This window comes from Rhododendron vialii, chromosome 6a (genome assembly GCF_030253575.1).
Source record: "Rhododendron vialii isolate Sample 1 chromosome 6a, ASM3025357v1".
Lineage (NCBI taxonomy): Eukaryota > Viridiplantae > Streptophyta > Magnoliopsida > Ericales > Ericaceae > Rhododendron > Rhododendron vialii.
In genome coordinates this window covers 40,627,737-40,642,570 of record NC_080562.1, presented here as the reverse complement: position 1 = coordinate 40,642,570, position 14,834 = coordinate 40,627,737, and the positions used below count along the sequence as shown (strand labels likewise).

The window sequence follows — 14,834 nt, the reverse complement described above, 5'->3', positions numbered from 1 at the left end:
ACCAAACATATGATTATTTTAGCCTTGTGCAAAAAACAAAGACTTTACAAAGCTATCCCTAATCTAACTTCAAATGGCTCCTACTAATAATAATCTTCTTCTTCTTCTTCTTCTTCTTCTTCTTCTTCTTCTTCACTAAGTTGCTCCCGAATTCAAAAAACAGAAAAACCACTTTCAATTTTCAACATGTCGGACTCCGGCGACTGCGGACGTTGCAAGTGTTGCAGCGTCATAATAACCTTAGGCCTAACTGCTCTCTCCTTGTGGCTCATCCTCCGTGCCTCCAACCCAATCTGCTCCATCCAAGACTTTTACGTCCCTGTCCTCAACAAAACCCTCAACTCCACCACCGCCACCACCTCCATCTACTTCGACATCGAGCTAGACAACCCGAACAGGGACGAAGAAATTTACTACAACACCCTCGACCTCACCTTCTACTACAAGTACTCTAACCAAACGTACTCCCCCGTAGCCAACCAGACGTTTGTTGGATTCTACCAAGGCTTTAAAAAAAAGGCTCGCCGGAGGGGGACGGTGAAGGCCACTGGGGTGCCGTGGGGGGAGGTTTTCGGGGCGGTTTCCAACGGGTCGATGCCGGTTTTCAGGGTGGGTTTGGTTACTTCGTTCAGGTTCAAGGTTTTGTCTCGGAAGACTAAGGAGCATAAGTTGGCGGTGGGGGCTGACGTGGCGGTCAATGATTCGGGGGAGAAGGATAACCAGAAGGGCGTTAGACTCAAGTCCGGTGCACCGGAGATGATCCGGCGCGGTCCAACGCGGCCTTTGGTTATTGATAGTGTTATTTTGTTCAATTTGTTGTTTATTAGTACTTGACTTTGTCATTCGTCTCTATTTTATTGTCATTTTAATACTTTGGTGGTGGAATACGAAATGGGGATTAAAATGCTTCCTAGTTATAAGGTATAGTTATAAGGTTTTAAATTCATAATCTCAAAGGGGTTAGGTTGCGTGCTGATTAAGGCTTTGGAATTTAGGAATATTATTCTTATTCATAGGTTTTAGTTTCGAAATCTCTCCAGTGATATCAATTTTAATGGGCTAGTTCACATAGGGCATCTTTGTTTCGGTTTATGACTGCCTCTGTTGGTGAAAAATGAGATTAGTCACGCAAAGATAAATCATGTGCGTGTAAATTGACCCAGACATTCGGAGTCGTTTAAAAGAAAAAGATTTTGACTTCATCCAGAAGTGTTGTAGTAATAATCTTGATGAAGCTGAATGGGGGTGGAGTTGGGGGGCCAAAGTCATCTCAATTCATGAAAGAAGCCAAAGCAAATCCAAGGACAGATTAACACAAATTTACCTGAAAAGGTTAATTTTCTATAGCAGAAATGGTCATCTGTGGACTGCCAATTGTCCATTGCAATGCCAAGTTGTGATTTCCTTTTGTTACTTAATTTGTGATTGATCGTGATCTCAGTTAGTCATGTTTAGCTTCTGGAAAATTGAATAATAGGACACTATATTAATTTCCGAAGTACCCGAAAAAAAAAAAAAGGTCAATATATTGGCCAATCCCAGACGGAGACTCTTTTAGTAATTGCCAAATTGGCCAAGAAATTGTCACATTGGTTTTCTTGGCATCTAATTGTTGGTGCTCCAAGATTATTGAATAACTTTTCGATAAACTAACCCAGTTGTATAGTAATTGAGGTAAAATGTTGGTGTTTGCTAACCAGAGGCCCAAGATTTTGTCTTTAATTATTTTTCAATTTGTATCATCAGGGAATGTAAAATAGGAATAATCCACAAAATGAAAGGTGATAGAAAACGAAAATTCAAAATCAGTTTTTTTTTTGGTCAAAATGGTAAAAGTTTCATTGCCAATCATACAAAATAACAGAATCCATAAAATAAATAAAAAAACAGTTTTCTCAAACTAAAGTAAAGGATTTGACGTAACCCAGCATATCGGAATTTAACAAGAAGGCCAAAAAAAGGGCAAATTTCACTCAGACCCCCTGAGGTATTTGACAATGACAGAAAATACCCCTCAGTTTTAAAAAATAACAGAAATCTCCCCTATTTCACAGTTTGGGTTTCATTCCGTTAGTTCCGTTAGTGAAATGTACGGAAAACGTACGGAAAATGAAATTTTCAATTTTATTTAGTTCTACAGCTATCTTAGGGCTCTTATTGAACGTCCTAGAGCAAAAAATTAATTATGACCCTTTTGGATAAAATGATCAGAAAAATAAGATTTTCGCACCGATTCAAACGAATTAATAATTGGAGCACTTAAGTATCTTCTCTTCATTTGGTTTTATGGCTCTCTCAGGGCTCTCATTGAAAGCCTTGGGGCCAAAAATTAACTATGATCATTTAGGATAAAATGATAAAAAAATAAAAATCTTTGCACCGATTCAAACGAATTAAAAATTGAAGCACTTAAGTATCTCCTCTTCGTTTAGTTCTACGGCTATCTTAAGGCTCTCATTGAAAATCTTAGAACTAAAAATTAATTATTGCACTTTAGGATAAAATAATCAGAAAAATAAGATTTTCGCACCGATTCAAATGGATTGAAAATTAGAGCACTTTAAGTATTTGCTCTTCATTGAAAGCCCTAAAATCAAATAAAGAACAAAATTTTAAATGCTCCAAATTTTAGTTCGTTTGAATCGGTACGAAGATTTTATTTTTTAATTATTTTATCCTAAATGGTCGTAATTAATTTTTAGCTCTAGGACTTTCAATGAGAGCCCTAAGATAGCTGTAGAACTAAATAAAATTGAAGATTTCATTTTCTGTACATTTTCCGTCCACTTTACTAACGGAACTAACGGAATGAAACCCAAACTGTGAAATATGGGAGGTTTCTGTCATTTTTGAAAATTGAGGGGTACTTTCTGTCATTGTCAGATACCTCAGGGGGTCTGAGTGAAATTTGCCCCAAAAAAAATCTAGAACTGCCACGTCCCCATTTACTAAATTCATCGTCAAATCCAACGGTGATTTGCTCGAACGGGTCCCCCAATTTGGAGACAGACGGTTGGATGTCATCCTACAGAGGTAAAAAAGTACTGTACTCGTTTCGTCCCACATCGACCAGCTAGTTAGAGAGAAGCGTTTATAAGGCTTCGAGAAGAAAGAGAAGAATGTCCCTCTGATAAAATTGGAACAATACATAGAAAATTAATATGGCTCCTGTGCAAGGATGACACGCACAAATCGAAAAATAGTCTAAATTTTTCTGGACCTTTTTGCCCCTGTTCCCCGACCCTGGATTACCATACTATCCCCGAATTCCTCTTCTTTCCCAAATAACCCTTATCCGCCGATGCACCTTATTCCTCTCCCTCCTTCCTCGTCCCGACTCTGCTCAAGTTTCAAAATCTAGGGTTTTAACGAGGTTTGTTCTCTTCTCTGGATTACCATACTTCAGGATGGTGTTTGCTTCTATGGTTTAATTGGGTATTGAGTTCATTTTTTCTACTTTCTTGTTCCCTTGCATGTTGCAAGAAAGATCAATCTGTTGCCATGGTCACCCAAATGACCTTAGTAGTAAAAATAGGAAACCAAATGTTAATAAAACCTTGAGAAAACATAAAACCTTCACAGTTTGCAGTATAATTTGAAAGAGCCATCTGCTGATTACATGTGCTGGGGATATATCAGATCAACATTGAAGCCAGATGTTAGTGTACAAGTTACTAGGTTACTACCACCCTGGGTGGTGGTAGCCAAGATGGCAACGGGGGAGTAAGTGAGTAACACATTGGGTTTGGCTCTCATGCAGTCACGGATTTGAGGTGTTCCGACGACCCCGCGCTTCCGTTTGAATTGCATGATCCGTCTATTGCCTTCTTCAGCCTCGGGTGGGGCAGTGCGCACCTCTGATTTTAGGTCTTCTTCTGGACCCCTCACCGCTGGTATGTAGTTCCTATGGTCACGTCTAGAGAAGGGTTGCTATGCCCAGTCACCCCTCCTCCATCCTTTGGCTTAGCAAAAAAGGCTACTAGAATACTGGGAAAATGAAGAAGCTGCGAATAATCTCTGTCAAAAGCCAAAACGTACCTGGGTATTTCTCAGTTCTCGCCAATCTTCCAAATGACTAACCTTAGAATCAAACTTTTAGGACCACTATTATGGTTCAACTCATGTGTTATGACCAAACAAAAGATTGGCTAGTCATCTAGAGTATATTCTACATAGGTGTATTGATGAGCAAATTTTTTTTTTTTACGCTACAAGTGAGCATCTTAAACTATTGAGGAACTGACCCGTCGGAGCAGGCTATGACCTTTACTAGTCAAAGAAATAGATGGGGTGGAAAGGATTTGGAATGTTCTTCTTGTTCCTATCATAAAACCAGTTTCGGCCACTTCACGGTTAGTAACCGGAGTGAAATACTGGAAGATTTTGCTGGATCATATCCTTTCCGGGGTTACTAGTGCTGTGGTTGGGACAGAAAAGTAGTGATTGTAACGTCGAACAAGTGACTGATGCACAGGGCCGGTTCTGGACATAGGCTCATTAGGCGACCGCCTAGGGCCAAATAATTGGGCCCCCAAATCTTAAAATATATTAAATATTAGGTATGTGAAATATTTTACAATCAAGGTAACATAACCCGGTAGTAAGCAGTGTTTGTCTAGAATAGGAGTTTGTGTTTAGAGTGCCGAACTCCTGACATATAGTTCTAAAGGTTTGTTTAACTACATTGCCACCGAACTACAAGCTACACTACTTTCTTCTATCGAAACAAATAATTAATATACTACGTAAAAAGTAAAAGGCCCCATTTTTAAAACCCTGCCTAAAAAGAAGGCTGTTTTTCAGCACTCAGGCCCTTCGAAGGCCTAAACTATCTTTTGTTTATTGTTTTTGTTATTAGGAATTAACATTTTCCTTTTCTGTTTTGTAAATATGCAATTTTCATTCCTTATAAATATTATGAGTTCAGTTAATGGAATTTCTTTTTGCATAACTACTTTATTATCTCAACTGATAATGAGGGTTTCGAAACATCTAATGTTTATTCAGAAATAATAAATATCAAGAAAAGGGTATTATTTCAATCCCCTTTTATAAACTAAAAGCTCACACTGATAAATTGTAGACTTTGGACTGCTTTCTGGGTTCACCTTTGAATACAAGGTTCTCTCGAGAAAGTCCTTGGGATCTTATCCATTGTCAAACTCCAGCATACGAAAAGCTAGACCATGTTCGAAGTGATTGACAGATACTGATAGCAGAAAGAAAACAAAAACCTTCATCCTTTAGCGTTATTATTTGAATGAGTCATTTGCTCACATGTGGCTAAGGATATACCAGATCAACATTGAAGCCAAATGTTGGTGGACACGTTACTAGAGTTACTTGGAAAACGAAGAAGCTGCGAATAATCATTGTCAAAACCCACACCTGGACCGCGGGTTTCTCAGTTCCACCAATCTACCAAATGACAACCTTAGAATCGAATTTTAGGACCACTAGTTTGGTTCAACTCCTAGTATTAGGATCAAATTGAAGGATTGGCTTATCATCTACATCTACAGGTGTGCATCTATTATTATAAGGTAAGCAGTTTTTTTTTTCCCGGTTCATGCTACAATTGAGAATCTTAGACTATTGTGGAACCGAGTCACCCAACCCTTTGAAGCGCTATCACCTTTACTACTCACAGAAAACGATGGGTGGGCTGGATTTGGAATGCTTTCCTTGGTCCAATGCCTAAAACTAGTGTCGACCCTCTACAGGGTGAGTGACCTGAAGGAATTGAAGTTGTAATAAACTAGGCTTACTGGAAGGTGCTGCTCGATCACCTCCTTTTAGGGATAGCTAATGCTTGTTGGGACAGAAAGTGTTGTTTCCAGTGGTCCGGTGAGTGGATAATGCACAACATACTGTTTGAGGTAGATGACGATTCATGTCAGCCGTGCTCAAATATTTTCTAGTAACTTTCAACTGCTTTCTGGGTTTGCCTTTGAATAAGGGGTTCTTCCCAGCGGAATAACCCATGTTGTGTGCTACATTATCAGAGATCTTTTTGAACCATATCCTTCTCCAGTATACAAAATATAGAATGTCAAGTAAGTATATTCTTGAGTCTAGTCCAATAGTTGAATCTTAACCAATAACCACTGAAAATCATGACACAAGTTTGGTATGTTCCACAAAGCATAACATGCCCGGTCAACAACTCTGCTGCATTTCAATTTTCTTTGTGAAGGCGAAAGACGATTTTGAACAGAAGTCAAGGCATCATTAACTATGAAAGTCTGTGGACCTATTATTGAAACTGACAGTTGTTGAACGTCAACTTTTGAACTAGTCTTTCTTTAGTCTTTTGGCAGAAAATCTAGAACGCAGACATTGCGAACGCAGACATTGCGGCCCAGAACTCCTCTCCCACTTGCAGTATGTAGCATTCCTCCTGGTTGTTCGGGATGGTAAACAAGCCGAACTATTTGAGTCCGACTTGTGTTTGACTCGTAAAAAACTTGTTTGAGATCAACACAAATTATGAATAGGCCAAGGTCGAAAATGTTTTTAAGCTCGTCAAGTTTTCAAGTTTATCTTGAACAACCAAGTACTCGGCTGCTTATCCAAAAAAAAAACAAAAAAAACCGAGTACTCAGCTTGATATAACTTACACAGTACAACAAAGACAAAGTAGCTCAAGGCTGACTTGGATCGGCTTGATAAGATGTTGTCTAAGGTCGGCTTGAGTTTATAGAGAAATAAAGTTTGAAGACATTTTTTTGGCTTGTTGAGTTCTCGAGCCGAGCTTAAATAACTCGGTACCCGAATTGATGTCCCAGCTTACGTAGGAGTATGAAATTGAAGGTCATACACTACGGAATTAAAAGTCCAACTTGACAGCTTCATTGGTTTCATTAGTGCCTCCTGCCTGCAAGTCAGGGCATCTAGCATCCTTATTCAATGTGTAGAAGACGTGTGGTCAATGCATTCACATTTCATAAGTTGTCGAGACTTTGCTTGGCACCGACAGATATAATTATATTGACAAACAAAACAACCTTAAACTAGAGCCACCCGCGTAAATTCATGTGCCGGTGGATTGCAAGGAAACCACCATGGATCCAAGACTATACCGCTCAGCAAAAACAGGCAACACTTTACTCCTCATACAACTTCTGGATGAGAATCCTGGCCTAGTTCTAAATTTGACGCCTCACGAAAACACCCCACTTCATATTGCAGTGCGGTTTGGAAACAAAAATGTTGTTTCGGAGATTTATAACCGACGGCAGTTCCTCCTCACCCGGCCAAACTTGGACGGAGACACGCCTCTGCATGTGGCAGCCAGAGCCGGCCACTTTGACACAGTTTGTTTTATTGTTGAAGAGATCTTGTCTTCATCTTGTAGAGACATCGAAAATAGGTTAAACCATGGAATGGAGATGCTGAGGTTGAGAAACAAAGGGAACAATACAGTTATGCATGAGGCCGTGAGGAACCATCATCTTAGAGTGGCAGAGTTTTTGATAAAGCTCGATCCGAGCCTGGCATGTTTGGTTAACAAAGTGGGAGAGTCTCCGTTGTATCTAGCTGCTAGAGATGGAATGCTGGAAATTGTGAACAGGATACTGATGGAAGCTCCCTCCTCAGCACACGGTGGCTCTGACGGCCAAACAGCTCTACATGCTGCCATTGTCGAGGGGCACTTCAGTAAGTTTGTGCTTCACCAATCTCTCTGCCTACATATTTTAATATGGATTCTGCATTTGTTAATGGCAAGAGTATCCCAAAAGATTTTGACCTACTAATGGTTAACTATCTTTTGGCCTACTAATGGTTAACTTCATGCCATTTTCTAGTACTATGCTGGTCGATCATGTTTCACCCTTTTGTTCAATAACTTCCTTAGCCTTGCACTAGATGTTAGAGCAAACTAATTTTCACCTTATGATGGACAAATGGCTAATTTTCATCTCCCCTGGCCCTTCCAAACAACTCTACAGTTGCCTACAGGTGAATTTTCGTAAATTTGTATCTCGCCCATCATTTTCTATATATTTCTGCTATGTTGACACATTAAAATTTAGTCTGCATTTCCTAGTTGCAAGAGTATCCCAACAGGAATTCTACTACAATAGATTACATGCCATATTTCGGTTCTATGTTGGCTTCGACAAATTTTACCCCCAGGATCCATGGTTTCCTTACCCCAGCACTGGAATATCCAAGTAACCTAATTTTCACCTTGTACCTGCTTGTGTTAGTAATCAAGCTTCATTTTGTTTGTTACTTAGAAGTCATGGATGCCCTTGTAAGAGCAAAACCACAGCTAATTAAAGAAGCCGATCATCATGGCAGAACCCCACTCTACTATGCGGCGTCCTCAGGAGACCCCAGAATGGTTCAAAGACTGCTTCAATTTGATACTGCCACTGTCTACAAGTCAAATAAAGAAGGCCAGTCACCACTTCACGTCGCAGCCTCCAAAGGCTACACCAAAGTACTCAAAGTCATCATTTGTCATTGTCCCGATTCAGGGGAATTGTTGGACTCAAGAGGCCGGAACATTCTTCACATTGCTGTCTTGAGTGGAGAAATTAACATTGTTAGGTATATTTTGGGAACATCGGAGCTAGAGGGGCTTGTAGACCAATCGGATAATGAGGGAAACACACCACTGCATTTGGCAACAATGGAAAGAAAAACCCAGATGGTACGGTACCTAATGTGGGACAGGAGAGCGGATCCAAGAGCCAAGAACAATGTGGGCCAACGAGCGACAGATGACTGTGAGTCATTCAAAAAGATTTCCCTAAGCAAAAGCGAGGAAACAGAAGCTGCTAGCAAAATGCAAACTTACAAGCAAATGGGCCACACCCTCCTAATGGTCGCGACACTAATTGCAACAGTTACATTCACTGCTGCTTTCACTATGCCCGGAGGATTCAACAACAACCCGGGACCCAACCAAGGGGAGGCTCTTCTGCAATCAAGCGAAAGCCTTAGGTGGTTCATCATTTCCGATTCTGTCGCAATGAGCTCCTCCATGGTTGCGGCTTGCATTATTTTCTGGGGATCTGTTATTGCCAAGGAAACCTATCTTTACTACTTTGTTAGCGCCACTTTGCTCACATATATTGCGCTCCATTCAACTGCTGTTGCGTTCACTACTGGTGTTACCGCTGTCATGCCAAATCAGCCGTACATCAGAATCATGTCCCATGCAGTAGGGATGTTTTTCCATGTCAATACCTGTTTGTTTTTCTTCCAGTTGGCAAAGATCTTTTCATGTTCTGAAGTTTATCAGTTCTTGGTTTATCGCTTGTGTAAGCTCAAAACCAAATTCATCGTGAGATGACCATCTATTTCAGCAATTTTTACTCATTTGACTCGGCATGTATTGAAAAACCGGATGCAACTTGGATAATGCAAGTTATTGTCTATTGAGTATTGAATTTGAGGTTCAGTTCAATTTTCATGAAAGGAAACAAAAAGGATGAACACCATTTTCCTTCATACTATACTTGTGTGTTTGTTTGTCACTAGAAACTGTAACCCTCTTTCTTTCTTTTTTTGAACGGCGAAAAATAAATTTTATTAACCTTTAAATTATTACAAAGATTAATAGGGTAAGGATAGCGACAACATAGTGTCCGATCCGAGACCCTACCCCTTGCTACTACTTTCGAAACAAATGTATTCTCAAAACTTGCTGTCTGCTTTATGTAGAGGATTAGCATCATTGGAAAGATAGAAAATTTCAGAGTACTATTTTGTTTTCTGTAATTAGAGTTCCTTTTCATTTTTTTCATCTTGAACTTTTCTTTGTTTCGAAAGAGAGCCAAAGATTGGCTAGATAAAATTGAATTTAATGGATTTTTTTTCGGGGTCAGAAATATATGTTCGTATCTTGATGAGTGGAGTTCGGAAAATATATCTTTTTAATCAAATGTTTAAAAAAATCATGAAACCGAAATAAGTATAAAAAAGAACTATAGGATCGGTTAGTATGGAAAACGTCTATAGGATCGGTCCCTGCAGGGAATAAAAGGTTCATAAAATTTCTATACTAGTATGTGTTAAAAAAACTCTCGAAATTTTTAAGTTATCAATAATTTTTTAGCTATACGTACAATATTAAATGGCGTTTACATATACACAATCTCGTCTCCTTCTCGTAAGTAGCTAGTAACAATATATATATTACAAGTTATACTGTTTTATTACAAATGTAAAAATACATGTGATTCGGACCCTGATTGAATCAGCCTCCGCTGCTCACGGCCGAGTGCCCAATTTTTTGACACTCATATTTTCCAAGCCTTCCAACGTAGCCCATATGTCCTTTGGTGAGCCCAAATAGAGATAAATACACCGTCGGATCCAATGGCGGCTGGCTCGAATGGGACCCACAATTTAGAGATAGACGGTGGGATGTCATCCTAAACACAGAGGTAGAGAAACTAGAATTGAGTGATGCGACTGTCAGTGCTGTAGTCGTTTCGTCCCATATCGACCAGCTAGTTAGAGAGAGAAGCGTTTATAAGGCAGCGCGAGGCAAGAAAAGAATGTCCCTTCGGGGACATCCGATAAAATTGGAACGATACAGAGAAGATTAGCATGGCCCCTGCGCAAGGATGACACGCACAAATCGAGAAATGGTCCAAATTTTTTTGGACCTTTTTGCCCCCTATTCTCTCATACATGGTTTGGACTACCATACTGCCCCCGGATTTCTCTTAATTATTACTTTCATTTTTTTTTCTATCTCTCTTCACTTATCACAAAAAATTCATGTACCAAAACATACATGGTTTGGATTACCGTATTGCCCCCGGATTTCTCTTTCTTTCCCTGGATAACTCTTGACGCAGATGCACCCTATTTCTCTCCCTCCTTCCTTGTCCAGACTCTGCTCAAGTCTTAAAATCTAGGGTTTAAGCGAGGCTCGTTCTTTGTCCTCTAATAGCAAAATTCAATTTTGCTCCGGAAAATGATTCCACATTGTGCGCTTAATGTGTAACACTGTAACTATGAGAATATATATCTAATTTATTTATTTATTTTAATTAGCCTCACGGTGGCAATCTCGGAAACTTATTTGGGCAAGTGTAACAAAATGGTTTTTGTTAGGTGATCATTGAACTTAATTTAACCTATCGGGGACTATAATCCGAAAAAGCTGCTGTGATGAAACTAGGATGGAGACTTCATTCTAAATGAAGACTCTTGATCTCAATTAGTCACGTTTAGCCTCTGGAAAATTAATTAATAGTAGGTCAATATATTGCCCATCTCAGACGGAGACTCTAGTAATTGTCAAATTGGTTTTCTTGGCATCTAATTGTCTATGCACCAAGACCATTGAACAACTTTTTGACAAATTAACCCAGTCGTATAATAATTGAAGCAAAATCTTGGTGCTCGGTAGCCGAAGGCCCAAGAATCGGCTTTGTTTGGTTTACATTTTAAAAAGTTATTTTTGAGAGTTGGAGTGGTAATGAGTGGAGAGAGATAGAGAGAAAAATTTATTAAAAACTGTGCCAAGAGTTGAAAGTAACTCTCAGAATGTTGAACCAAACGGAGTGGTCTTTCATTTTTTAATTTGTATCAGCAATAGGTGTAAAATGGGAATAATCCTAAAAAATGAAGGGAGATAGAAAATGGAAATTCGAAATCAGTTGGGTTTTGTGTGTGTGTGTGTTAGAGTTTTTACACGGCTTCAAAGTTTCTTTCTTTCCTTTTTTGTCAAAATGGTAGTAGTTTCATTGTCAATCATACGAAATACAGTAGCATAATCCATAAATTAAAAAAGAAAAGAAAAGAAGAGTTTTTTCAAACTAAAGTAAAGGATGCCTTTAAAAAACGCTAAAGTAAAAGATTGGAGATATAATTATTTTACAACAAAAAACACTTACACAAACTCACTAGTATGGTTTCTATGATCACGCCAAGGGAAGGGTTGTTACGCCTAGTCGCCCTCTCCTCCACCCTTTGGCTTAACAAAAAAGGCTACTAGAATTACTTGGAAAATGAGGAAGCCGCGAATAATTCATGTCAAAACCCAAAAGCCGAACCTGCGTATTTCTCAGTTCCTGCCAATCTTCCAAATGACTAACCGTAGAATCAAACTTTTAGGACCACTAGTATGGTTCAACTCATGTGTTATGACCAAACAAAAGATTGGCTAGTCATCTACATTCTACATAGGTATATTGATGAGCAAATTTTTTTTTTACGCTACAAGTGAGCATCTATTTTAATATCTATTCTAATATATAAAGAGAGAGCACCACTTTGGTATCTCCCTTCTTTGAAACCCTGTTATGCCTTTTGTTTTCCACAATTACCCTGAAAAGAATCCCAATATTATACATGATAAAGAGTGAGAGAAATTAACTGTTAGGATTAAATTGCCATTTTAACAAAAGTAACTACCCAAAGCAGTTACCAAAATCCACTCCCACTAACCCTCTCTTTTCTCACTTCACTCTTCATCTTCCACTATATTTTGCAGATCAAATTTTCGCTTTTCCTGAAAGTACATCATTTGAAAAACCTCCATTTCGAGATCCCAGTTTCCAAACAGCTATTGGTAGTTGTCAATTGCATACCCTATCAACTGCAATTGGTAAGTTCCAAATGTCCTCTCATTTAATGTAATCCTTTACCGTATTAACTTATTTTTCCGGTTTACTCTTTCCCGTGGACACATATTTGTATTTGGTTTGCCATTTGTGTTCTCTCTGTCACTTATAGTTTTTGGATTTAGAATTTATTACTTAGCTGTAGCGTTTTAGGGTGATGGTTTGGAATCATACTTAATTAGTATTTAGTTTATAAAGAGAGAGACGATCCTAATTAATTGGGATTTAAAACTCTGTATAATTTAGAATAGATAAACCGACTGATTTGGCATACAAACCACAGGTTGTACAGGTACTTTAGATTTCTACTTTATCTGATTTCATTGCTTTCATTTTACTACATTAAGAATTGACTCTGTAATGCAGTGTTTGATTTCCTAAAATAAAATGATAATGTCTAATTCCTCTCTGTTTATTTCCATCTTTTTTTCCCCTTCTTTATGGGTAATTGAAGTATAGAAGTGTGGGATGAAAAAAAATACAGAACTGATAATGTCTAATTTCTCTGTTTATTTCCTCCTCCTATTTTTCCCTTCTTTGCACAATCGATGCTAAGGGTGTGACCGGGTATCTTCATAATTTTAGTTCAAAGGAAAATGATGAATATTTAACTTCCACTTTGAAAATCAATGTCACGCCCTCGATTTTCAACATAATTAAGTAATACATTTCAATAAAAGAGAAACCTCGCATATCATATACGTTACCCAAATGAGTTTCCCACCTGTTTAACTTACAAACAAGTCCTTAAGTTTAGATAATTACAACTTTAGTCAAAAGAAAATTCAGTAATAATTAGTTACAAAACCACCTTTAACAAAATGAGATCTTCACAAAGATGACGAAATAACCAGTGATGTCAGCTTCCAAAAGTCTTTTACTGTCAAGCACATAATGCATGCAATCTATTGCCCGGCATCAGAACCTGAAAAGAAAGATTTGGTTGAGCTACACTAGCCCAGTAGAAAATTCTAAACTCAAGCTATATGCAATTTGAATGAACCATGCACCGAGAATGAATGAGTACTGACAGATACGCCTATACCACAAATGACTACCAACAAGCTGCGAATTATCGCCTAAGAGTCCTAGACTTCACATCAATGTCACTAGCCGTTTACTTCTTTAACTAGTTACATTATTAAACTCACGTCATCTCACACTTGTCTATAATCAAATCAAAACATCTTATTATTCTCCGTATGATAGTACAATCTTTCTCGTGTCCACATTGATCTTCATTAAATCCCTTAATTGCAAAACCTTTCTTTTCCTTTAATCCGGTATTTCCCATCAAATAATCACTAGGGTCACCTCGGGTCTAGTTCCCTCGAGCGCAGGGTCACCCCGAGTCTTTTCCCTCAATAACAATAATCAGGTGGGGTCACCTTGGGTCTAGTTCCCTCGAGCGCAGGGTCACCCCAAGTCTTTTCCTCCAATAATATGAATCAGTTGGGTCACCTCGGGTCTAGTTCCCTCGAGCGCAGGGTCACCCCGAGTCTTTTCCCTCAATAACGACCACTTGGGTCACCTTTCACACTTTTCACAATCGACATCATTTCATAATCAATTTCATCATCCCTTTAACGGTTATACCACTGAATTTTAATTAATCATTACGTGACTCCACAAATATACATGTTCATGCCTTTTCATTAATTTAGCCATTCACATTTGACATAGCATACTAAGCCCGTACATATAATCCTACCATACTTTATCCGTTAGTTTCTACACTTGAGCCTCATAGAGAGAGTGTCAAAAGGATTAAAAGGCTTGACGAGTCGAGAGGACACGAGTTATTTCCTCATTTCAAACAATTCTTTCTCACATCAATTTTCACTTCAAGCATTCCAAACAATCTACCAATCTACCACGTTGACTACATCTCAAACCGTTCCTAACTGTCATCCATATCAAGACTCGGACTAATTAATTATTACACGCCTATTCCTTTAAGTACACCATAACCTCACGCGTCCTCACCGTACCTCTAAGTACATTTCCCGTACCTTCACACGCCACATATTAACCCATGACTAGACTTTACGATGCCTGATCATCTAGTTTCTATACTTGGAGTCCGTAAAAGCATGTACTAAACGAATCTAAGAAATTTACGAATCGAGAGAGGGAACGGATTGCAACACTACTCATCGAATCCCTAGACATGTTCACTCTAGTCCATTGGATGCCACTCTAAGTGAGAAATGAGTAATACTCATCAAAACACTTGGA

General features: G+C 38.7%; 2 protein-coding genes and 2 non-coding genes across 5 annotated transcripts; all 4 read left to right on the top strand.

The window, feature by feature from the left end:
- Positions 1-64: 64 nt before the first annotated feature.
- On the top strand, positions 65-1,026 carry LOC131330427 (protein NDR1-like). Its single transcript, XM_058364001.1, has one exon. The coding sequence runs from the start codon at positions 187-189 to the stop codon at positions 832-834; it is 648 nt and encodes a 215-aa protein (XP_058219984.1). The 5' UTR covers positions 65-186; the 3' UTR covers positions 835-1,026.
- Positions 1,027-3,114: 2,088 nt separating this feature from the next.
- Positions 3,115-3,214, top strand: LOC131331685 (U6 spliceosomal RNA). The gene has a single exon (XR_009201485.1). It is a non-coding gene; the product is annotated as a U6 spliceosomal RNA (small nuclear RNA).
- A 25-nt stretch (positions 3,215-3,239) lies between these two features.
- Positions 3,240-9,444, top strand: LOC131330421 (ankyrin repeat-containing protein At5g02620-like). 2 transcript variants are annotated; one of them, XM_058363994.1, is made up of 3 exons: positions 3,240-3,373; positions 7,192-7,659; positions 8,244-9,428. In XM_058363994.1, exons 2-3 carry the CDS (start codon positions 7,386-7,388, stop codon positions 9,305-9,307), a joined length of 1,338 nt encoding a protein of 445 aa, XP_058219977.1. In that variant the 5' UTR covers positions 3,240-3,373; positions 7,192-7,385; the 3' UTR covers positions 9,308-9,428. The 2 variants fall into 2 exon arrangements, with proteins under 2 accessions (XP_058219977.1, XP_058219976.1); XM_058363993.1 differs by lacking the exon at positions 3,240-3,373 and having other exon boundaries at positions 5,118-7,659; positions 8,244-9,444.
- Positions 9,445-10,519: 1,075 nt separating this feature from the next.
- Positions 10,520-10,622, top strand: LOC131331680 (U6 spliceosomal RNA). Its single transcript, XR_009201481.1, has one exon. It is a non-coding gene; the product is annotated as a U6 spliceosomal RNA (small nuclear RNA).
- The last annotated feature ends 4,212 nt before the right edge of the window (positions 10,623-14,834 follow it).